General features: G+C 34.0%; 1 protein-coding gene and 1 non-coding gene across 2 annotated transcripts in view; one reads left to right on the top strand and one right to left on the bottom strand.

Annotated features, from left to right (window-relative positions):
• Positions 1-26,123, bottom strand: part of CFAP47 (cilia and flagella associated protein 47) — a 506,331-nt gene that overhangs the window by 378,241 nt on the left and 101,967 nt on the right. Inside the window, exons 22-24 of the mRNA XM_021681266.1 lie at positions 20,005-20,146; positions 12,580-12,674; positions 7,210-7,369 (exon numbers count right to left, since the gene is read on the bottom strand). Of these exons, the coding sequence (XP_021536941.1) occupies positions 7,210-7,369; positions 12,580-12,674; positions 20,005-20,146 (397 nt within the window). The remainder of the gene's footprint in view (positions 1-7,209; positions 7,370-12,579; positions 12,675-20,004; positions 20,147-26,123) is intronic.
• LOC123323490 lies at positions 25,146-25,252 on the top strand. The gene has a single exon (XR_006539431.1). It is a non-coding gene; the product is annotated as a U6 spliceosomal RNA (small nuclear RNA).

Here is a 26,123-nt window from a genome sequence, read left to right on the forward strand (position 1 = left end):
GACCCAAATGCCCAAACACAGTGTCTCATAAAGAGAAAAATATGATCTGGTGAGTATGAACTCAAGGTAATATCTTAGAATTCAAAAACTAGACACCAGAATGACCTGGCACAGATCAGGGCCACCAAGAGTATCACCAGAGCACATGATGAGTGTTCTGGATGATGCATGTTCAAAGGTGACACACTGTGAACCACACACAAAAACAAGGTATCATTGAACTGATCATACCCACTAGATTTCTCTGTGCTGGGTGCCCTCACTTGGCCCAATCAGTCTTTTACTTGTTCATATAGTCTAGGATCCTTGGAAAATGAGAGGTGGCTGGAGAGGGAAGTGAATTAGTGACTTCCTACTAATAATGACAGATGAACACTGGAAAGACTTTGTGAAAACATGAAAGACTATATCTATACCTTGAGCTGAGAAAAGGAGTTATAATAGAATTTATGTGTTTAAAACTGTAAATCTATAGAGAAATGATTGTTTCATTTAATGAACCTGATATTGTAAAATTTATTTTGGGGAGAAAGAAAATCAAGTTCATTACTTCCAAAGTTAAGCAAGGTTTTAATTAGGACTTACTGAATTCTGAATTTTGAATGGGCTATTTTGAGATTATTTCTGGGTTTCACACCTGGTAAACGTTTCTGGGGTCATGGAGAAGGGGATTCTCTGTGTAACCTAAGACTACTGGACATTCGGTAACACGTTTTTCTAAGCTCAGGTGGTCTTTCTCTCTCATCTGAGATGTAAGTTATATAAATGTGTTACAGATACGTTTTTCTCAAGAGTGAGGTTGAAATCCTAAGAAGGCAACTCATAGATTTGACTACTTAGGCTTGGCCCCATACTGAAGGAAAAGTCAAACGGAAATGCTACTTATTTCCTTCTAGATTATCTATTTTATTGCATCTGGATAAAAATGTTGATACAGACATAAAGGAGAAGCTCTATACGGAAATACATATGGTGGCTTTAGCGGGACTGGCTTTCCTGTAATTTCTTTCAGGACCAGACATAACAGAAACTGAGAAGAAATACACAGAAATACATAATGAAACCTAATTACTTTTACAAAATAAACTTCAGAATGGGGAGAGTATACGATGTTTTCTATTATATCTTCAGAGTTCTAAACAGAGATAATAAAAGATGAAACATTTTTCAAATCTATCAATCACAGTACTCTATGTACTGTTTCTTGCCATTAAAACTAAAATGATTATAAAATGCCACGCTGAAAAAAACAAGGTACAAGGACACGGAGTTAAGGCAACGCAGTGCTAATAGCATATTACTGAGAAAATATACAGCTGAATGAAATCTAAAAAGCTTAAAAGCCATAATGGGTTCTTATTCTGCCTTTCCTGTTGATAACATAGCTAGTTCTTGGTATTTCATTTAGATTGCCACATTTGTTTTAGATGTGTAAAACAGTACCATCCCAAGGATTCTGACGCAAGTGATTTATGGAGGGCATGCCCTCAGGAAGAACCTGTATATAAGTGAAGAAGGAAACAAAACAGAGGAGGGCAAGAAGTTATGAAAAAGTGCAGTTTTATAATCCAGATTCAAACATACGCAGCTACGGGATGTGAATTCACCAGATAGGTTGTCCCAGCTGAGGGAGAGCTAGTTGGGCCAGCTGAGGTAGTAGCGCTGGTGAAGCTTACCCTCCTAGATACCTCCTTCCGCTAAGGGCAACCTTCCAGAGAAAGGGACAGATATAGCCCGTCAGAAGCCAATACCCACAACTGAGAGATGGATGGGAATACCCAGTAATGGGAATCTGGATGGGCCCAAACAGCATATAGCAGAGACTGCACTCCTAATGTTGCTTTGTAAGTAAGAATAATTAAGAATAATAATAGGTAAGTTACTGTAACACCCTTTTAAATAGAAAAATAGTCTGGAAATGGCATTTGGTGTGCTTATTTAGTTTGGGCATATAAACTGTAAAGATACTGAAGCAGATGCTTCAAATTAAAGACAAATACCAGGATAGAGTTCCTCAAAAAGGAGAAAAAAAAAATCTTCATAGATGTGTTTTCAAGCACCTTCCTGCTGTTCCTTTGCTTCAGTCTGCTTAAAGAAGCTAGTTGTCAATACCCTCACTTCCTGAAGCTCATTACCAGAAAAATTCTATATTTTTATGCAGCAGGGATTCTCATGTTGGGAATTTTCTAAGTTATGTGCCCCCTGGGTTGTGAAACATTGAAGCTATTTACATGAGAACTGAGAACAATCTTATTCAAGGAAAGTGAGAGTCTACTCACCCAAATAAGATTCAAGAACAATGGTTTGGATTCAGAAGGGATTGGAGATTCGCTTAGAGATCAGTATGGGTCACATATTCTATCACAGCCCCAGCCACTGTCCCTGTGGGGGTCCAAGGAAGAGATAAGAAAGGGGGAGTGAAAAGTAAAAACCACCTCACTAAAACTCTTGAAGGCCCTGACCTTATAAGGCAGCTCTGCGTGGTGGCCAGTATAACAGGTCTAGCCATGTGGAGTTATGTAGATCCACATGACTTAGGTGATATTGATGGCAAACGATGTGTCTACAAGGCAAAGAAAAGAGAATGAGACATAAAGGCCCTGACCATGGCTTGGGATAAGAGGCTTACACCACAGTCAGATTACAAGAAAAGAAAAGGGCAGAAGAAAAGTATAATCCATTCCTAATGCCTGCTAGAAGAAAATGGCAGATGCTACAGGATAGCCCAAAGAACAAGGCCAAGATCTTACCGGTATAACTGAAAAAAATCCTAAGTCAATAATGAATGATCCATACACATGCAAAAAAAAAAGGTTGTCAACAGAAACTGTCCCTGAGAAAGTTCAAGCATTGGACATATATACATATGAATATACATAAACATATATTTAAGTTGTGGAGTTGAAAAATACAATGACTGAAATGAAAAATTCACTATAGGGATTCAACAGTAGATTTGAACTAGCTAAACAAAGAATCAGCCAACATGAAAAAATGTCAGTTGAATTTACTGATTCTAAGGAACAGAAAGAAAAAAGGCTTTGATTTGTCTTTAGCTGAAGATGGTATTTAAGCCTGAATTTTAAGCCACTTCTGAGACTTACTCATTTTCCCGAGTTATCTCCCATATATACATGAAATATACATGTATACATGAAATATACATGTTAATAAACTTGTTTTCCAAAAAAGAATGAAAAATGAACAGAGCCTCAGAGATCTATAGGGCATCATGAGGAATACCAATATATGCAAAATAAGAATCCATGGGATGGAGAAGAGACGGAGAGGGAGAAACACTATTTGAAGAAATAATGGCCAAAAGCATCCAAAATTTAGTTTAAAAAAATTTAATTAAAAATTTAATTAAGGGGCACCTGGGTGGCTCAGTTGGTTAAGCGACTGCCTTCGGCTCAGGTCATGATCCTGGAGTCCCTGGATCGAGTCCCGCATCAGGCTCCCTGCTCGGCGGGGAGCCTGCTTCTCCCTCTGACCCTCCCCCCTCTCATGTGCTCTCTGTCTCTCTCATTCTCTCTGTCTCAGATAAATAAATAAAATCTTTAAAAAAAAATTAATTAAAAAAACATTAATCTAAACATGTAAGAATTTCAGTGAACTAAAGTAGTAATCAAAAACTTCTCACACAGAACAGCCAAAACTCAAATGCACTCATTGGTGAAATCTACTAAACATTTTGTAAAGAATTAATATCAATCGCTATATAAATATCTTTATATTAATATATATATTAATATGTATGAATATGAGTACTTCCCAAGACATTCTCTAAGACCACGGTAACAGAAATGAACACTTCTGTTTATGGCCAATTGATTTTGAACAAGGGTACCGAGACAATTCAATGAGGAAGCAATATTCTTTTCAATAAATGGTGCTGGTACAAGTAGATATACCCATGCAGAAAAATGAGGATGGAGCCCTACCTTACACCATATTAAAAAAAAATAACTCAAAATAAGCCATAGACTTAAATGTAAGAAGTAAAATTACATGATTTTAGGAGAAAACATAAGAATAATTCACCATGACCTCGGGTTATGTAATGTTTTCATAGATATAACACTGAAGGGGCACCTGGGTGTCTCAGTTGTTAAGAATCTGCCTTTGGCTCAGGTCATGATCTCAGGGTCCTGGAATCGAGCCCCGCATCAGGCTCCCTGCTCAGTGGGGAGTCTGCTTCTCCCTCTCCCTCTACTCCTGCCCCTGCTCATGTTCTCTAATAAATAAATAAAATCTTTAAGAAGAAAAAAAGATATAACACTGAAAAGCCAAAGTAACAAAAGAAAAATTAGATAAATTAGACTTCATCAAAATTGAACTATTTTCCATTAGTTGAAAAGAGAAATCTCAGAATGAAATAAAATATTTTCAAATTGCATATCTAACAAAGTAATTTTATTCAGAATATAAAAAGAACAGTGACAACTCAAAAATAAAAAGACAGCCAAATTTTAAAATCAACAAATGTTTCAAACAGACCTTTCTCCAAAGATGACATACAAACTGACAATAGGCACATGTAAAGGTACTCAACATCATTAGTTATCAGGGAAAAGCAAATAATAACTACAATGACCTATTACTTCATAATCACTAGGCTAGCTATAATAAAAAAGATTACAAGAAGAGTTAGCAAGGATGTGGAGAAATTGGAACCCTCATTCATTGCTGATAAGATTTTAAATTGTTAAAATTGCTTTGTAAAACAGTTTGACAGTTTCTTAAAATGTTAAACATGGGTGGCTCAGTCGGCTAAGCGTCTGCCTTTGGCTCAGGTCAGGATCCTGGGGTCCTGGGATCGAGTCCTGCATCAGGCTCCCTGCTCAGCGGGGAGTCTGCTTCTCCCTCTGCCCCTCTCCCCTGCTCATGCTCTCTCTCTCTTGCAAAAATAAATATTAAAAAAATATAATAAACATCAAATTATCCTATGACCCAACAATTCCACTCCAAGATATATAACCAAATAAATGAAAACATGTGTCCTCACAGAATTGTACATGAATGTTCATAGCTATTCTATTCATAAAAGCCAAAAAAGTAGAAATGATCGAAATGTCCATCAAATTTTAATAGTTGTAATTAAAAAATCACACTTTTAAAAATAATCACATCTGAGTGTGAATTTTATCTTTATAGTATCTAATCTAAAATATAAGAATTTAAGGCAAAATAGAAGGCATCTTCTTCCTCTTCTAGTAGTATCCCCATTTAAATGAACAATAAAAACAACTGAGAAAACCAGAAAATAAATGCATACTTGATTTGGAAAGAACTACTAAGGCAAAGTTAAAAGGGCTCTATTCAGTTCCATATGAGCCAGGAAAAGTAAAAACTGTCTGCACTAGAAGAAAATAAATGAGGGTGACCAAAAGATCAAGGAGGTACTACCCTGGTCCCAACTCAAAAGGCCCCTATAACTCAACTCCAACTCCCCGAAGATTCCATTCTCCATCCAGCTGTTTAATTCTGAAGAACCCAGCACTCTTCATCCAACCTGTTGGCTTTGATCTGCTAGAGTCTTGCCCCCGCTACCTCAATGCCTTAGAGATGGAAAAGACTCCAGCCCACTGATCAAGCAGTAGGAGGAATGGAATGATGCAGTTAGTGTGTAAACACACTAAATGGAAATAAAATTCCAAAGTATTTCAACAATTTCTTGAGTAAGAAATAAACCCATACTATAATTTTGTCTGTGGGCAAGTTCATGAATACTCTTCCATCATAGAACAGATAGGAAAATATGTGTCCAAAAAGGTATTGTTTTCAAAGGTTTAAAGATGATATAGAGAAGAAAAATAAGATGTATAGTATATAAAACAAAAATTTGATCAATAGATAAAATTTATGAAAAATAATAAAAAATATAAAGGAAATATGAAATGAAACTGCCAGAAAATGAATATATATTGTAACACAAAATATGAATAAGTTAAATTCCCCTCCTAAAAATCACATTTCAGTCTTGCTCAGGAAGAAAAGCAAGGTCCTTTGCTTTGCAATACTGGTCTTAAATTTAAAAGACACAGACTGAAAATAAAATGATATATCAACCAAAGGCTGACAAACGGAAGACAAAGTGGCAATGTATCACATAAACAGCATTCAAGCAAATAGCATTTAGTAGAAAAAAGAACATTATTTTAAATGTATATAATTATTTATAAAAGATATATAAGACATAAACTTTTTATAACATACAAAGATACAAAGCAAAACTACTGGAATCGAAAAAGTTTTAACAAACTGCCATTGTAGTAACAGGTTCAGATAGATTATACTAACAGTTGTAATGCAATTGTAATATAAATGTAATGTAGCAACATTGTATTAACAGATTCAGGAGGAGAATAAGGCAGAGAAAGAGATATTGTCAATGAAGAAACAAATTCATTAGTTACTATGATTTTAGATTATAAAACTATTTACTTAAAAAACAACACAGAATAGTCTTTGAAAAACTTCCAGATCTAAACAGAGAAGTTCAGTATAGGAGCCAAGAGCCACATAAACTATAAATATATTCCTTTTATATAGTGATAGGTAATTAAAAAGAATTTAAAAATTCTCATTCACAATGACGCATATAAAACAAACTTTCATTACTAGAAAAACACGCTATTCTTTGAAGGGAAAAACTCAATTGTATGCCTTTTTCTAGAAACAGGAAAAAAATAATGTATAGTTCATTTAGAAAAGTAAATGTGTAAGAACGGCCAAGAATTGTTGTGATAGGTTTGTAATGACAGAAAATTTGTCACACCAACTATAAAAAGGTACAGTAAAGTTGTTTAATAAAAAACACCAGTAAAGAAGTGGACATATAGATAAATAGACATGCTGACCAGCTTCCCCCAAAGCAAGTAACCCAAGAGTACAAGCTAGATGTGGCAATGCGTTTTCTGACCTAACCTTGGAAGTCACAAACCATCACACCCATAATATCCCATGGGTGATATATCAGTCCTATCTGATGAGGGAGGGGTATTCATGCCCTCTATAAGGGCACGAATACCAAGAGGTGAGGATCATTGGGGTTCATTTTGGGGGATGGTGACCACAAAATTCTAGTATGAAACTTCTTAGAACTGTTTTAAGAACACATAAAAAAATAATCTAAACTTTTGTGTATATGAGAAAAATAGTATGTGAGGGATAAATTGATAGGAAATATAGGAAAAAAGTACTTACTTGGACAGAAACTTATGGAAATAGTACATTCTTCGTGTGGTTGCAGAATCCCACTCAGCACACTAATCTGGAATGTGCCATCTTTGAAAAGGTTCCCAGTGTCACTAATATCCAAAGTCCATTCCACATCTTGTTTTGAAGTATTATGTAAGACAAGATCCTGTTTACACACAAAATCAATAAATAAAAGACATTTATAAAAATTATAATATGCAATATAAAATTTAACTTGTTTTACCATGCCAACTTGAAGAACCTATGTACAAAGTTAAATGATTAACAGTGGAATTCATGGATAGTTTTAAAAAGTGATGTTAGGCAAAAAAGGGGTATGCAAGTATGTTCATAGCCTATTAACAACTATGAAAAATACATAAAGGATAGAGACTGGGGTAAAATAAAAATGTCAAAATAGCTATGCTAGCTAGCAAGGATGTAGAGTAGCTACAAGATTGTGAGACTGTAAAATGGTACAGTCACTTTGGAAGACAAGTTTGGCAGTTTCTTATAATGTTAAACATACAACTACCATATGACCCAGTAATCCCATTCCTAAATATTTACTTAAGCGAAAATTTATGCTCACATAAAAATCTGTACGTTAATGTTTATAATAACTTTGCTCATCGCCAAACAATAGAGGAAAAAACCCCAAGATTTCCTTCAAATAATGAATGGATAAACATTTTGTACAATGGAATAAAATTCAGTGATGAAGTAAGTGAAGTATTAATTCATACAAAAACATAAATGAATATTAAATATGTTTTGCTAAGTGAAAGATGCCAGACCCAAATGGCTAAATTTTGTATGATTAAATTACCTGTCAACCTGGAAAGGTAAAATTATGTGGATGGAAAAAAAGAATCAGTGGTTGCTAAGTGTTGGTGGGAGGAAGAGTAGCTGACTAAAAAGGGGTTACACTGAGAATTTGTAGTGTCGTGAAACTATTCTGTAATGTACTGAAGTGGTAGACAAATTATTCTACATATTTTTCAAAATCCATAGAACTGTATACTACTAAGAGCAGACTTAAATGTACGTAAATTAAAAACAATCAACCAAGATGTTGAGAATCCCAGGATGGATTGTAGATTACAACACGCTATATTACAAATGTATGAAATAATCTCACAGAAGTTAGTGGGGGTAGGAGGAATGGCCTAAGTAACAGAAAACTGTGTTTTGACTGGAAACTATATAGCTAAATACAAAAAAATTACTCTTTATGAACACTGTACTCTAGTTGGTAAACATGTTAGCAATTCTAGCTACAGGATAAAAATTGTGAAACTTCTTTACTAGCACACTAGTAAAAAATAAGCAAATAAATTATAAATAAGAGAACCAGATTTCTCATTGTCAGAGAAAGTAGTTAAAAAGGAGCAAGGAAGAAAGACTGGAACAAGCCTTGTGCTAGATTAGATTAGATTCAGAAATATCAGTTTGAACTCATCTTTAACCAGCTAGATAAACAGATGGATGATGAGATAGAATGATAGAGAAATTATAGATATATGTATATTTACAAGTTAGTATACATACAAATATTTCCTGATTCTATTTGCCAAAAGGGCTTACAACATGTGACACCCCAGTAGCAGCTAGCACATCTAGTGTACAGATCTTGGTTTCTAAATACCATTCTTCCATAAATGGTACTGGGGTTTGTTGGAGAAAATATTGATTCGAGAGCTAGGAAAAAAAATAAATAAAAGATAAGCTGGACCATTTGGTAGTGCCAGAAAGTGTAAGAATGCTTAAAAATCATAATGATGGGGGACGCCTGGGTGGCTCAGTCAGTTAAGCATCTGCCATCAGCTCAGGTCATGATCCTGTGGTCCTGGGATCGAGCCCCGCATCGGGCTCCCTGCTCAGTGGGGAGCCTGCTTGTACCTCTGTCTGCTGCTCCCCCTGCTTGTGTGCATGCACTCTCTCTCTCTTTCTCTCTCTCTCTGACAAATAAATAAAATACTTAAAAAAATGATAATGAAGGAAGCATGTCAAAGGGCCAGTCTAAAAGAACTCTAAAGGGCCAGAGCTGGAACAAATTTAATAACAAAATAAATAATGTAATATTGGATTATAACTGAATGTATAAATATTTGTGAGGTCACACTGACATATTAAGTAATAAAATAACTAATAAAATAAACAAATTTTTCTTACAGAAAAATTTCAAATAATATATATAAATACCCCCCTCCAGAGGGTGCAGCTTGACCCCCAACACCTTGAGTGTAGGCTGAAATTGACAAGTCACTTCTAAAATGCAGAGTATGAAAAAACAAAATGTTCATCCAACTTTTTTTCAATTCTCCTGACATATATCACCAGTGATATATGCTGATATCATGTACTCCCTTCACATGATGTGACAAAAAAGACATCTCACCTCTGTTACATTCTTCCCCAAAACCCATGAAAAATAAGAATGCAGTTGAGTCAGGTGGAAAAAATCAGACAAGCTAAAATTAAAGAACATTCTGAAACAATACCAAACCAGTACTCCTAAAAATTGACAAAGTCATAAAAAAATGAGCAAGACTGAGAGCCTGAGCCTGTCACATATCAGAGGAAAGTAAATGAAATATGATACCCTTGATTGGACCCTGACAGAGTAAAAGGACATTACTGAAAAACTGGTAAAACCCAAATAGAATCTGTTGTCTAATAATTTTGTACTAATGTTAATTTCTTAGTTTTGAAAAATGTTATATGGTTCTACAACGTGTTAATAGGGAAAGTTGTGTGAATAATATACATAAACTCTCTGTACTGTGTTTGTAATGTTCTGGTAAATCTGGGAGCTATATGCATGACTTGTGTGCAGACTTGTCTTTCCAGTACAACATACTATTAAAATAAAACCTTCATCTAGGTATTGTTTTAACTTTACTTTTCAAATTTGAAAAGTATAGAATGATCCATACAATTGGCACCACAACAAAATAATGTACTTCATCTCTTTCTAAAGTATGACTGATTTAAAATATTCAGGATTTTAAAATTAGTCAATTTTATTCCCAATGTCTCTCAGTACTTAAACATCTATTTAGGTCTAATATTTGCAGCTTATAAAGAAAACAACATCTTTTAAAAAAGAAGGTGGACATGAAATTGTACTAGTCATTTGAATGCCTCATTTTTCTCACTCTGAAATGAGGAAATGGTAGATCTCTAAAAATACTCTCCACTTTCCAATCCTATCCCCAAGAATAGAACTGATACAGTCATCTATAAAGAAACACTGTTTGTATGTATTATATTGTGTTATTTTTTAAATAATTTTATCAAGATGATACATGTACATAGATTACACAAATAATTCAAAAATGCTTATAAAAAAACAGTTGTCCCAAACAAACAACAACAAAAAACAGTTGTCCCACTCAACTCCTCCTTATCAACAATTCTGCTTCCCTGAAGCAACCAATTTTAGCTAAATTTTGGATTTTCTCTAATCGTTATAGCCTGATTCTAAATACAACATTGATAAGGCTTACTTTAGTTTTCTTATTGCTGCCATAACAAATTACCACAAACTTAGTAGTTTAAACCAACACAAATTTATTAAATTACAGTCTTGTAGGTTAGAAGTTCAACAAGCATATCACTGGACTAAGATCAAGGTGTTAGAAGGAACTATGATACTTTCTGGAGGGGTCCAGAGAAGACTGTTTTCCTTGCGATTCCCAGTTTCTAGAGGGCAAACACATTCTTTGGCTGGTGGCCTCCTTCCACTATCTTCATATCCAGCAACATCATATGTCTCTACCCTTCTTCTGTCATCACATTTCCTTCTGAGCACAGTCAGGAAAGCTTCTCTGGTTTTAACCACTCATGTGATTCAACTGGGACCACCTAGACAATCTAGCATAATCTTCCTTGCTCAGGGGCCTTCATCTCCATCACATGACACGTCAGCAAAGTATCTTCTGCAATATAAGATAGTGTACTCACACATTCTAGACCATTACTCTATCACATGGCTATTTCGTGATTTATCAGACCCAGATATTGTCTCCAGTGCCAACTAGTAAAGACGAGGATTTAGCTCATATATATAATCTTCCCTCCTCTGTCCACCTCCCAATTTTGGATATTTATATTATTTTAATTCTTTCATTAGTCCCCTGGTAGCTTAAAGCAGTATATTTATAACTCTAGTTCTTCTGTCAACTTTAGATAATTCCCTTTAATTACTCACTATGTAAAATGAGTTTCACTCTTCTTTCTTCTACCATTTCCAACCCTTCTGTCAACTTAATCTTCACATACACATTGTACATATCACACACTTGTCATTTTACATGTAATATACTATATATGATCAAATTTTAATTCTGCCCCATAAACATATTAAGCCTTCTCTGTATTATATATTTTATTATGACTATGTAAATATCATTCATGGCAAATCCAAGCAGTGCATTAGAGTCACATTTCCTTCTCTGTGGGGCCAGTGTGACTGTTTCGCCACTCAAGAGAGAAGGCTCTTGTCTAGATCATCTTTTATTATGCCAAGTGAAAAAAACTTCAATGATATAAAATAATCTCACATTTATAAAGCGATTGCTTTTCCTTTGGAATTCAATCCAATTCAGTTCACTAAATCTTCCTTTCTCGCCCCACATACAAAGCCTTTTGCATCCTTGAAGTTATGTTAGAGTTAGAAGTATTACTGATATTTTATACTTGAAACAGTCACATTTTAATTTCAGAAGAGAGCCTTTATTCTTCTCTAACTATAATTTCATATAGGACTCTGCTATTATTTGACACATGCAATGTTAAATACCTTCTCCATATAATTTTTCTTCAAAGCTACAGAGGTTCAAAATTAATTGCAGGAAGACAATATATAAGACAATAAGGGGGTACTACAAATACAAATTCCTACTATGTATGCATGAGCTTCCTTCTTATGCATGTCTCTTTTTCTTTCTACATGGATTCATAATTAGGAGACACAGAAATATCTAGTAAGAAAAAAGAGTAGATTGTCATAGAAGTCACTTTATTATATACCTGGACCTTTCCAATTTTTATTATTACCTTTCACCACATTTCCTTACCTGACTTGAACATACTTCACATTAATCATAGCTTCCATTTATATAAGGAGAGTCTGGTAACTTAATTCTATTTAAAATATTTTGAATAGTCCTATTAAATATATGTATATAAAAAATGGCTGTATACGTATTTGTATACTTTGATAATTACTTCTGAGAAATATGATATATACATATGCAAGTTCTCTAAAAATGAAAGTATTCTTACAACACATGCTTCAGAATAATCAACTCAATAAACTAAAAACCATAATAAAAAAAGTTGTAAACTACATCAATTCTCTATACATACCTGAGTTTTTGTGACCTTGTTATTAGGATCCAAAATATGCAATGGCATTTCAAATATAAAATCAGTGCTGGATAGTCTCAATGGTGCTTGCAATACTATGAGAGGAAAGTAAATATACTGATAAAATACTAAGAGATATTAGCTTATAGATAATTATTGCTATACTTTTCAACACAAAATAAAAAATATTTTTTTTTATCTTTATGTACAGAAAACAAAGTCACACTTTAAAACATTTATAGAATATCATGGTTTATCACATCCATAAAATTCCAATTTTGTGTTTTAATGGTAACTAATTACAAGCACAATAGAAAAATTAGCCTTGAGACAATAAAAGTATAAAATATACTAAATACTGAGCTGAGAATAAAGTACACACAATTAAAATGATCTCTATAATAGATTTTGACCAATGCAGAAGTACAGAAGTGAAATGAAACATGTCTTTTGTAAATATTTTCTCCCAGTCAGTGGTCTGTCTTTTTGGTCTTTTGACAGTATCTTTTGCAGAGCAGAAACTTTTAATTTTAATGAACTCCAGCTTCTTAATTCTTCCTTCACAGATCTTGCCTCTGTTGTTGTATCTAAAATGTTATTGCCAAACTCAAGGTCATGTAGATTTTTTTCTTCTGTTATTTCCCAAAAGTTTTGTAATTTTGCATTTTATGTTTAGATCTGTGATCCATTTTAAGTTAACTTTTGTGACGGTACAAGGTCTGTATCTAGATTCATTCTTTTGCTTGTGATGTCCAGTTGTTCAGCACTATTTTTTGAAAAGACTATCTTTTCTGAGCTGTATTGTCTGTGCTCATATGTCAAAGATCAATTGACTACATTTATGTTGGTCTATTTCTGGGCTCTCTTTTCTATTCCACTGATTTATTTGTTTATATTTCTGCTAATACCAAAGTCTTGTGATTACTGCACCTTTGTAGAAAGTCTTGCAGTTGGATAGTGTCAGTCCTCCAATTTTGTTCTTCTCCTTCAGTAGTGTTGGCTATTGTGGGTCTTACCCCTTTCCATATCAACTTTTAATCAATCTGGCAATACCCATAAAATAACTTTCTGGGATTCTGACTGAGATTGAACTGAATCTCTGGATCAAGTTGGGAAGTGCCATCTTAACAATATTGAGACTTCCTATGCATGAACATGGACTATCACTCCATTTATTTAATTCTTTGATATCTTTCATCAGATAAATTTCATCATTTGCTATCTTTCCTTATGTAGATCTTGTAAATACTTTGCTATATTTATACCTAAGTATTTCATTTTTGGGGGGGTGCTAATGTAAATGTTATTTTGTATTTAATTTCAAATTCCATTTACTCATTGCTTGTATATGGGAAAGCAATCGACTTTTGTACATTAAGTTTGTATCCTGTAACCTTGCTGTAATCGTTTATTGGTTCCAGAAGTGTTTTTCTTAAGTGACTCTCAGATTTTCTACATAAACAATCATGTCATCAATGAATGAAGAGTTGTTCTTCCTTCCCAATCTGTGTATCTTTTGATTCTTTTTCACATCCCATTGCATTAGCTAGGACTTCTAGTACAATGATAAAAAAAAAAGTGGTGAGAAGGGACATTCTAGCTTGGTTTCTAATTTTAATGAGAAAGCTTTGAGTTTCTCATCATTAAGAATGATAATAGCTGTAGGGTATTTATATATATATTTTTTATCAAGTTGAGAAAATTCTGTTCCAGCCCTCATTTACTAAGCTGTTTTCATGAATGTGTATTAGATTTTATAAAATGTTTTATTTCCCCTGAATCTACTGATACGATCATGTGATTTTTTTTCTCTATCCTGTTCATATAATGGAATGCACTGGTTTCTGAATGTGAACCAACCTTGTATACATAAGATAAATCTCACTTGGTCATGGTGCATAATTCTTTTATACATTGTTGGATTTGATTTGTTAATATTTTGTTAAGGACTTGTATCCATGCTGAGAAGAGATATTGGTCTGCTGTTTTCTATTCTTGTAATGCCTTTGTCTGGTTTGGTATTAGAGTAAAACTGACCTCAAAATGAGTTAGAATGAGTTAGGAAGTATTCTTTCTATCTTCTGAAAGAGATTGTAGAGAATTGATTACAGAAAATTGGTATGATTTCGTCTCTAAATGTTTGATAGAGTCCACGAATGAATCCATCTGGGCCTGGTGCTTTCTGTTTTTGAAGGTTACTAATTACTAATTCAATTTCTTTAATAGATTGAGGTCTATCCAGACTGTCTATTTCTTCGTGTGTGAGTTTTGGTAGATTGTGTCTTTCAAGGAATTGCTCCATTTCATCTAGCTTATCAAATTTGCATGCATACTGTTGTTGATGTATTAACCTATTATCCTTATAATTTGAAGAAATATTTTCCAGAAAACCTGAAGTACTCAAGATTAAAGTCTTACACACTAACATTTTGACCTCTTTAAACATTCACTGGGATCCAGATTGTCAGGAAATGATATAATACTTGATAATGAAGCCAGCATTGTGAGACTCACTAATAATCATGAGAGAATAGGCAAAAATCAACAGACATTTAAGGAACTCCTCAGCATGAAGGAGAAATGAAGGAGAAATAATTCAGCAAAAATTGAGACAATGTAGCAACAGAAGAAAATTTCAAACAAATTATCATAATACAAGTGGAGATAAAAAATGTTATTTTTCAGAATTCTGTAGGTAAAGAAATAATCACAAAAAAGTTAACTCTCATTAGATTAAAATTGCCAAAATTTCTTAAGACATAATAAAATCGAAAAATATCCTGAGAAGTACAACAAAAAGATAAGGAAAAGGACAATAGGAAAGAAAATATAAGACATTTAAAATATATAACATAACCCAAGACATACAAAACACAACCAATAAAGCCTTAAAGAAAGAAATATAGAAAATGGTGGGAAGAACTTTTCAAGGAAATAGTTTATGAAAACTTTATAGAACCAGAGAATATGAATTTCCAGATTGAAAAGAACATAAGACAAGAACATAAGACAAAAGATTCACACTAAAGTTATCGGTGTGAAATAAGAGAATTTTATACTAAACCAAATTATCATTCAAGTGTGAAAGGAAAAACAAAGATATTTTCAGACATGGAAATTCTCAAAAATTAGCTCCGTTTTGCCCTTTCTTTAGAAGCTCCTGGAAAATGTAATCTACCTAAATGGTGAAGTAAACCAAGAAATAGGAAGGTAAGGGATTGAAAAAACAGGAGATTCAAAACAGAAAAGAGTTAAAAAAAAAATCCCTACAATTATAGTGAAAGGAAATCTTAGACAAAAGTTCTGCCACAGGGAAAGTATCTAGTTCATGTTGTAGAAGGAGGTTGTTGTGCTCCAGAAAAGTTGCTTTAAGAGAATAAGTAGATATGACATATTATGTGACAGTCTAGACTATGTGGAACACTGTCCAGACAAGTGTAATATAAAGGAGAGCTTTGTGGCATGGGAGGATTTAGTCAAATATCTAAGGACAATTGAGCAATTAATAACTCCAAGGATAAACAAAAATTTGAAGGAAAGTAAATAAAATAACTATGCAGTTACACTACTTGGCTTAACAATGAACAATGTATCATCATAACAATTAAATCTCTGATAAAAAATTTAATCGAAATTTAAACTATAATTACATTACAAAATGGATAACTGGAGTTAATGTTTCAAGTGAGTACAGATGCTTGTCATTAAATAAGTGTTTTCATTAGATAATTAAAGAAAAAAGTCACTGCCTTTGGGATGCAGGATAAGCCCTGAGAAGGAGATAATGGATTGCAATTCTGGATTAGCACTATTTTACTTTTAAAATATATACATGTAATTTGGGAGACAAGCAATAACAGAAAGCTTGTGAGCCTCCTACTGAGGCATTATCCTTCTATTGAGGGGTAGCTCAGGGAATAACGGACTTGACCAAGCGTCCTTGAAACATAAAAATGGAATTGACCAGTGGACTATTCAAAAAAAAAAAAAAAAAAAAAACCCTTGACATACATTACCTGTCCAAATGGCCAATCAAAAGTATCTGGAATTTATGGATTTATGAGGCACTGCTGGTAGGGGAATGAGAATTCCTTATGTAGATACTTTCTACTTGTATAACTATTAAGAGTACAAAAATGGGAAGCTCCAAACAAAAAACAGCTTCCCTTGGGAACTGGTTTCTAAAAATGACATTCAAAAGTCATATGTTAATTCAAAAGCAAAAGGCATCTTAAGGAGGGAGAAAAGGACAATTTGGAAGCTGTGTCTGATAGATGCCAACTTCTATAGGAAGAAATGTTACATGTCTGCCTGACTATACTTGTATCATTTGAATCATTAGTAAACTTTGAGTTTGGTAAGTTATATAATATAATCAAGTTTCCTTTGACATTCCAATCCTTTCTGGAAATACAGCAATATTTTTTTTTTTTTTTTTACAAATTAACTCAGTATAGAAATTGTTGAATGAATTTTAAACCATTAAAAATAGAAAAAGAAAAAAACAGAATTACATATATACCAAATCTGAAGATGGGGAAGATGGTCTAATCTTTAAAACAATGTTAGAAATCACAGAGGAAATCACAGCTAAATTTCACTATAAAATTATTAAAAGTATTTATTGAACAACAAATAAAACTAAAAGCAAACAATGGATCTTGGGAAACCTCACAGTAAAGGTGAAAAAAATTAATATAAATAAATAAGAAAATCACTGACATCTATCAGACAAATACATCACCACAATGATAAAGGTAAAGTTCATGAGCAGATAATTTACATATGAAATATATTATTAAGAGCAAAGATAGAAAATTTTTTAATCCTCATAAGTAATCGAAGAAACTGAAATGATATACTTTCAATCACATAGAAAAATATCCAATTTCTTTAATTCAAGGCTGGTTAGAGTTTACACTGAAGGAGAGGTAAAACAGCGTAACTCTTTACAAAAGCCCTTTTGCAAAATGTATCAAGAGCTTTAACATGTATATACTTTTTTTTTAGAGAGAGAGAGAAAGCCTGACTGTGTACTTGTTGGAGGAGGGGGGAGGGGCAGAGGGAGAGGGAGAGAGAGATTGCTTAAGCAGGATCCACACCCAGCATGGAGCCCGACCTCACGACCCTGAGATCATAACCTGAACCAAAGTCAAGAGTTGGATGCTTAACGGCTGAGCCACCCAGGCGTCCCTAACATGTATGTGCTTCAGAAGGAATGCAGCCAATTCAGAGAACCTCACTTTTTAAAAAATCTAAACCGGGAGAAAGTATTCTACACAAAAATGTTCAATACTACAATATTTATATGAATAAGAAAATAAAAGAAACAACCTAAATCCTTATGATTATACTTAAATAATCTATAAGAGACACTTATTGGATTAAATATTCTGTAATAGTTATCAGTGTTAATTTATACAATTAAGAGTCTATAACATCCAAGTAAAAGTTTCTATTAAGAGTGAAGAGATTTCAACTTAACCGGCAGTTAAGATCGCAACTATGTTAAAAAAAAAAATAACTAATAAAGGCATAGAACAAAAGAAGAGTAAGATACCAAGATATTAATAATAGTATGCTCTACATATTCTCACTCCAGATGACATTTCTGTGTTTCTAACATTTTCCAATTTTTCATAACGACGATACATTAATTTTTATTTGTCAAGTAGATAAATTTTATTTTTCACCTAATTTACCTAATTCAGAAAACAAAATTAGAAAATGATTTTTTCCCTAAAATGATGTCTTAAAACAAGGGAGAAAACTCCATGGAACCTCCCTAACAGCTGTAGAACTCTTAATTCTGTATTTTTCTGTATTTTAAACAGGAGGGAAATAAATCTCTATATTGTGTATGCTACTTTAATGAGGCTACTCTTACTAGGTGCCAAGTGCAATCATCAACTGAGCACTATTTTATTATTAATAACAATGTCAGAATTACAAAAACAAAATATTGCATAATATAGCATAGACTAGACTTAACTTTTCATGAAAAATACTTAAACACGTATAATAAAATGCAAAACCAAAGCTCGTCAAAAGTAGGGTTTACAAAAAAAAAAAAGGTAGGGTTTACAGAGTGAATTGGTTTTATATTTGAATATTTGGAGAAAATGAGTAAATAATTACTCAAAAACTTAATATACTTACCCTTCTTTTGTTTTTTTGTTTTTACTTACCCTTCTTTACATGAACTTAGTCCTTTAGTAACCCATTCCTTTGGGGGGGAAATTTTTCTTAAATAAAATTTTCATCATTTCATTATATATCTAATGTATTTGGTTTTAAGAATTTATATTTTGATTTAATCATTTTAAAACTACCCATACAATAAATAACTAAACTGACCTTTGTTTTTAATTATAACCAATTTTTTAAAGCAAGAGCCACTGATCTGAGATTATGTCCATGCTACTGTCACCAGCTAAACCCCAAGACCTGACCTTTACTGCCCACCTGCTTGAACTCACTAACCTTTGTCTTACATTTTTCCTTAAGCTCTTCTTTTCAGCTTACCTCTTAACTCAGGCAAATGAAACTGGAAACCACCCTGTAGGTGATGGCAACTGCCCTGACAAGACCTCCCACCCACCAGACTACCCAGACCTTTTGAGCTAAACCTCCAACTCATACCTGCACAGACAGACCATGGAGTGACCTCTGGAATGACCTACCATTACCTTTGCTTCATTAGAGTACTAAAACCTCCAACCAAGGAGGAGCCTCAGCCTCATTTACATAACATACAATGTATGTATAGACAGGTTTCCTTAAGGCTCATGTGTGACCTTACGGCCACCTCTACATATGATAAGAAGGTTTCCCTAGCTAAACAGTCATCCTAGGGCTGCCTGAGTGGCTTAGTCAGTTAAGCAACTGACTCTTGATTTTGGCTCAGGTCATGAACTCAGGGTAGTGAGACTCAGCCCTGCATCCGGCTCCATGCTGAGCTTGGAGCCTGCTCCAGTTTCTCTCTCTGCCCCTCCCCCACTGCTCACGTTCTTTCTCTCAGAAAAAAATATAATTAATTAATTAAATAAAAATTAAAAGTAGAAATAAATAAATATTCATCTAACCCTAAACAAAAGGTAACCCTTCACTTGATGTCAGGGATTCATGGCTTTGGAAGCCACTGCCCGTGATCTCCTCAATAAAGTTATCTTTGTGTGACAACTTCACCAGGTGCAGTCTCTGTAACTCAACAAGGAGTGAACTTGGTTTGGTTACGCTATTTCTCAAAATTCATTCTCACAGGCACAATTTAAGTCACACACACAGAAATCATATCATAATTTTACTTTCAAATATTTCTATTTTTTCAAAAGTAAATATCAGATTCTGAATTGTTAAACTTTTACCTGCTTAAGTGTAAATATTTGGTATGGGCACACCAAGTGAATGTTTCACAGTACATACCAATAGCTTGAACATGACACGGTCGAATAAGTGGTGTTGTCTTTGGAATCATAGGAGAATTTGACAAACAATACTGAGTGTAAAGTTCTGAAGCCCTGAAGAAATTAATTTGAACTTGAATGCTGAAGTCATATGTTGCCACCTGACAGAGAAAAAAATACATTACACCTGTGATTATTTTTGCTCTAAGAAATTTGTGATACTATTTTTATTGTATATAAAGTGTACAACTTGAAGATTTGATACACATATCATAATGAAGTAACACAACAATCAAGCTAATTAACATATCCATCGTCTCACAAAGTTACCCTCCACCTCATTGTGAGAACACATATGATCCACCCTCTTAATAAATTTCAGGCATAAAGTACAGTATTGTTACCAGAACTACTATATTACATGCAATCTCACCTCTGGGTATTCATCCAAAGGAACTGAAATAAGGATCTCAAAGACATACCTGCACTCCTATGTTCATTGCAGCATTATTTACAATAGTCAAGACATGGAAATAATCTAAATGTCCACCAAAGGATAAATGAATAAAGAAAATGTGGTATATACATATAATGGAATATTTTTCAGCTTTAAAAATAGAAGGGAATTTGGCCATTTGCAAAAATATAGATGAACCTGCAGGACATTATGCTTAGTGAAATAAACCAGACAGAGAAAGACAAATAATATATGATCTCACTTATATGTGGAATCTAAAATAGTCAAATTCATAGAAGCAGAAAACAGAATGGTGGTTACTAGGAGCTAGAGAGAGGGAGATACGGGGAGATATTGGTCAAGAGGTACAAAGTTTCAATTATACAAGATGAATAAGTTCTGGAGATCTAATGAGATACTATGGATCTAGCAAAACAGCAGTTTAAAAAAAAGACATTTTCAAAAAGAAAATTATCTTGTGATGTTGAAAGTAGCTTTTTTTTTTAAAAATAAGACTTGGTTTATTTTTCATGAGCCTAAAAGTAATTCTTAAAAATAAAATTAAATTTTTTTTTTAAAGATTTTATTTATTTATTCATGAGAGACAGAGAGAGAGAGAGACAGAGGCAGAGGGAGAAGCAGGCTCCCCGTGGAGCGGGGAGCCCGATGCGGGACTCGATCCCAGGACTCTGGGATCATGACCTGAGCCGAAGGCAGACGCTTAACCGACTGAGCCACCCAGGCGTCCCTAAAATTAAATTTTAAGAATAGTTCCTATTGATTCAAAATGGACCAAAGACCTAAATATAAAACCTAAAACTATAAACCATTTAGGAGAAAAATCTTTGTAATCATTGGTTAGGCAAAGATTTCTTAAATACAATACCAAAAAAATAATCTACAAAAGAAAAATGATTAAATTATATCAAAGTTAAAAACATCTGTCCTGCTAAAAATAATGCTTAATAAATAAAATTAGAAGCCAAAAACACACTTTTGACCAAAAAATTCAACTTGTATCCAAAATATATAAAAGAACATACAAAATCAATAAAAAGCAAAGTTCTTAATGGAAAACTAAGTAAAAGATGTGAAAAGACAACTGAGAAAATAAAATATACCTAATACCACAAGAAAAGATGTTTAACGTCATCACACATTAGGGAAATGTAAATTGATTCACAGGAGAGAATACTTCACACCTATCACAATGGCTTAAACAAAAACGACATTATGAAGAACTGAAAAAGATGTGAGCACCTAAACCATTTATACATTGTTGATAGGAATACACAGTTTCATAGTCATTATGGAAAACAGTTTCCCACTTTCTTAGAAAATTAAATACGCACTTAACATAAGGCTCACAATTCCTAATTCTACGTGTTTACCAAAGAGAAATGAACACTTGCATGTAAATGTTCATAGTGGCCTTATTTATAATTATGAAAACCTAAAAACAAGCCAAATTCCCTCCAAACAGTGAATGGACAACAAACTTCAGTAAATCCACACAAAACAATACTTTTCAACAATGAAATGTAATGTACTAGTGTTACATATAATAATATGGATGAATATCAGATGCATTACTCTAAGTAAGAGAACAGAGACTGAAAAGCCAACCTATCTTAAGACTTCATTTAATATGATATATAAGCGAAAAGGCAAAATTATACAAACAAAATGAGATCAGTGTTTGTTATTAACTGGAATTCGGGGAAAGACTGACAGCAAACAGGTAAAAAAAAATTTTAGAGGAGGGGATACAAGTGTTCTCTATATTGATTTTTGTATTTGCTATGCAATTGTATAATTTGTCAATATTCATATAACAAAAAGACAACTTTACTGCATAATTTTTTTTATTTTGTTATGTTAATCACCATACATTACATCATTAGTTTTTGACGTAGTGTTCAATGATTCATTGTTTGTGTATAACACCCAGTACTCCATGCAGTACGTGCCCTCCTTAATACCCATCACCGGATTAACCCATCCCCCCAACCCCCCTCCCGTCTAGAACCCTCAGTTTGTTTCTCAGAGTCCACAGTCTCTCATGGTTCGTCTCCCCCACTGATCTCCCCCCCTTCATTTCTCCCTTCCTACTTACTGCATCATAATTTTTAAAACAAATGAAATAAAAAGAAGTTAAAGCTAATTCTTTAGCTCTGGTTTTAATACATCTGGCTTTAAAATCTAAAACAGACTAACAATATAGGCAGTTAACAAGATGAGTCACAGAAGAATGAACACCTAGAGATTCATAACATCTTGGAAATTATATAGTGCTAGCCTCTCATTTTAAAATGAAGACTCTGTGGTTCAGCCTTGACAAAAATACAACCTTACATCAAAGAGAAGAAAAAGAGTTACTCTTGGTGTTTAGGGCTCACAACAAAAGGAAAGGAGGGGATCATGTCAGCCAAATAATGGAAATCCAAATCCAAATGCCCATCCCTCCACAGAAACATTAAAAAACAAGCAAAAGTTGACAGGACCAACTTTGTTAGAACTCTGGAAAATAGTCAAAGGTTTGCAGCAACCAAGTGGGAACAATGAATCAAGAAAAAGACAACTTTAAAATAGTAGGGAAGCTTTGTGGCACTTTACTTGCCCTTGAGCCTCTCCCTTTCTGACTCATCTTCTGTCTTGAAGATGGAGGTCCTAGTGTGAAACTCTGATATCTGGTTTTGGATGAAATAGAGCAGACCTTATTCACAAGTCATTGTATTTGTTTGTTCTAAGCTGTCTTGAGTTACCTGAAGGACTGATGCAAGGTGCTTGTTTTTGTTTTGCCAGACTTCAAAAGCACTCAGGTCAGAAAATTAGTGGACAGTGCCCAAAAATACTGTCAGGCAAACAAACAACATGCAGCCATGTGGGACAAAAGATTATGGTTGAGACATGCAAGCAGAGTAACCCCTGGAAAGAAAAGCTAGGGAGAGAGTTTCTTTGGGAAATTAGAGCATTCAAAAGCATGCATGTGTACTGGAGAATCTAGAAAACCAAAAGCATGCATGTGTACTGGAGAATCTAGAAAACCAAAAGCACGCCTAGGGAAGGACATGTGATCAGGAAAGAACTGAGGAGATCCTAAGATATCTCCTCTGTCTGGATCTCTAGGCTAAATGCAATGAACATATAAAGGCCAGAACAGAGTTATAAATGCTGAATAAGTGCACTGGCACAGAGTCAATCCACAAGGAAATCTCTATCAAAACATTAGTTGAACAAAGCTAAGGGACCAGAGACTTCAGTGAACACACACAAAAGGAATATATTCTTTGCAAAAACTCATTTGGAAATTAGTTTGGATGATTGCGGCCTTCAACTATCAAGAACAGATAAAATTTGATTTCCAGAGTTACCACATTACAACATGCAAATATCCACTTTTCAACAACAACAACAAAAATGCATACCAAGAAATAAGAAAGCATAACCCAGTCAAAAGAAAAGCTAAATGACAGAAACCATCAGAGAAGAAGTCCAGGCATTAGACTTACTAGACAAAGACTTTAAATACGCTGTCTTAAATATGCTCATAGATAGGGGGCCTGGGTGGCTCAGTCGGTTAAGCATCTGCCTTTGGCTCAGGTCATGATCCCAGGGTCCTGGGATTAAGTCCTGCATTGGGCTCCGTGTTCAGCAGGGAGTCTGCTTCTCCCTCTCCCTTTGCCCCTCCCCCCACACATGCTTGCTCACTCTCTCTGTCTCAAATAAACAAAATCTTTTTTAAAAAATTGCTCATAGAGCTAAACAATAGAAAAAGGGGGAAAGAAAAAAGAAAAACAAGAAAATGATGTATGAAAAAAATGAGAATATCAACAAAGAGATAGAAATAATAAAAATCAATGAAACTAAAAGTTGGTTCTTTGAAGATTTTTTTAAAAGTACAAAATTTTAAGCCAGACAGAAAAGGGAACAGAAAATAAGACATGAATAACTAAAATAAAAAATGAATGTGGATACCCTCTCTCTTTCTCCCTCTCTCTGACAAATAAATAAAATCTTATTAAAAAAAGAATTTATATACCAATAAAGTAAATAATCTAGATGAAATTGACAGATTCATAGAAAAACATAAATTATCAATAATGACCCAAGAAGAAATAGAAATTATGAACAGACCTATAGAAGTGGATAATGACTAGGGCGCCTGGGTGGCTCAGTTGGTTAAGCGACTGCCTTCGGCTCAGGTCATGATCCTGGAGTCCCTGGATCAAGTCTCGCATCGGGCTCCCTGCTCGGCAGGGAGTCTGCTTCTCCCTCTGACCCTCCCCCCCTCTCATGTGTTCTCTCTCATTCTCTCTCTCTCAAATAAATAAATAAAATCTTTAAAAAAAAAAAGTGGATAATGACTCAATAAGACCACCCAACAGAGAAATTTCAGGACCAGATGGTGTCACTGGTGAATCCTACCATATATTTAAAGAATTAACACAAATACTTCCCAAATTCTTCCAAAAATAGAAAAGGGAAGAAAACTTCCTAACTTATTCTATAAGGTCAACATTATGGTGATATCAAAGACAGATGAAAACATTACAAGAAAAAAAATTACAGATCAATATCCCTTAAGAAAATACTAGCAAACCAAATCTATCAGCATATTATAAGCATTATATACCATGACCAAGTGGGGTTTACCCCAAGAATGCAAAGATGGTTCAACATACAAAAATCAATCAATAAATGTGCTTGCTTCAGCAGCACATACACTGGAGTTGGAATGGTTCAGAGAGGATTAGAGTGGCCCCTGTGCAAGGATAACACACAAATTTATGAAGTGTTCCATATTTAAAACTACGTGTGTGTGTGTGTGTGTGTATAAAATACTCCACATTAATTAAAGAAAAAATGGTGATGCCAATTTGATACAGAAAAAAAACTGATAAAAATCATACATCCTTTCATAATAAAACCACTCAGAACACTAAGAATAGAAAAGAACTTCCTCAACACACTAAGGAGCACTTATGAAAAACACAGTTAACATCGTATTTTAGGGTGAAATACTGAAAGTCTTCCCCCTGAGATCAAGAACAATATAAGGATGTCCTCTTTTTGCCAATGTCATTGAATAATGTACTAAAAGTTCTAGTCAGAGCAATCAGGACAAAAAAAGAGGATGGGATACAAGGCATTTGGATTGGAAAGAAGGACTAAGACTATATGTATTTGCAGATGAAATGATACTGTATAGAGAAAATCACAAAGAATCCACAAAGAAAGTGCTAGAGCTAATAAATGAAATCAGGAAAATTGTAATGTACAAGGTCAACAAACAAAAATCAAGTGTTTCTACACACTAGCAATGAACTCTGAAAAATAAAATAAGTAAACAGTTTCATTTAAAATAAGATTCAAGGGGCACCTGGGTGGCTCAGTAAGGTAGGCATCCAACTCTTGATTTCAGCTCAGGTCATGGTCTCAGGTCATGAGATCAAGCCCCACATTGGGCTCCACACTCAATGGGAAGTCTGCTTCTCTCCTCCCTCTGCCCCTCCCACTGCTCATGGGTGCTTGTTCACTCGCTCTAAAATAATTTTTTTTAAATAAAATAAGATCCAAAAGAATAAAATTCCTAGAAATAAATGTGTCCAACTTGTGACAAACTTGTACAATGAAAACTACAATACACTGTTGAAAGAAATTAAAGTTCTACATAAATG

The sequence above is a fragment of the Neomonachus schauinslandi genome, chromosome X, assembly GCF_002201575.2.
Source record: "Neomonachus schauinslandi chromosome X, ASM220157v2, whole genome shotgun sequence".
In the NCBI taxonomy this organism is placed as follows: Eukaryota; Metazoa; Chordata; class Mammalia; order Carnivora; family Phocidae; genus Neomonachus; species Neomonachus schauinslandi.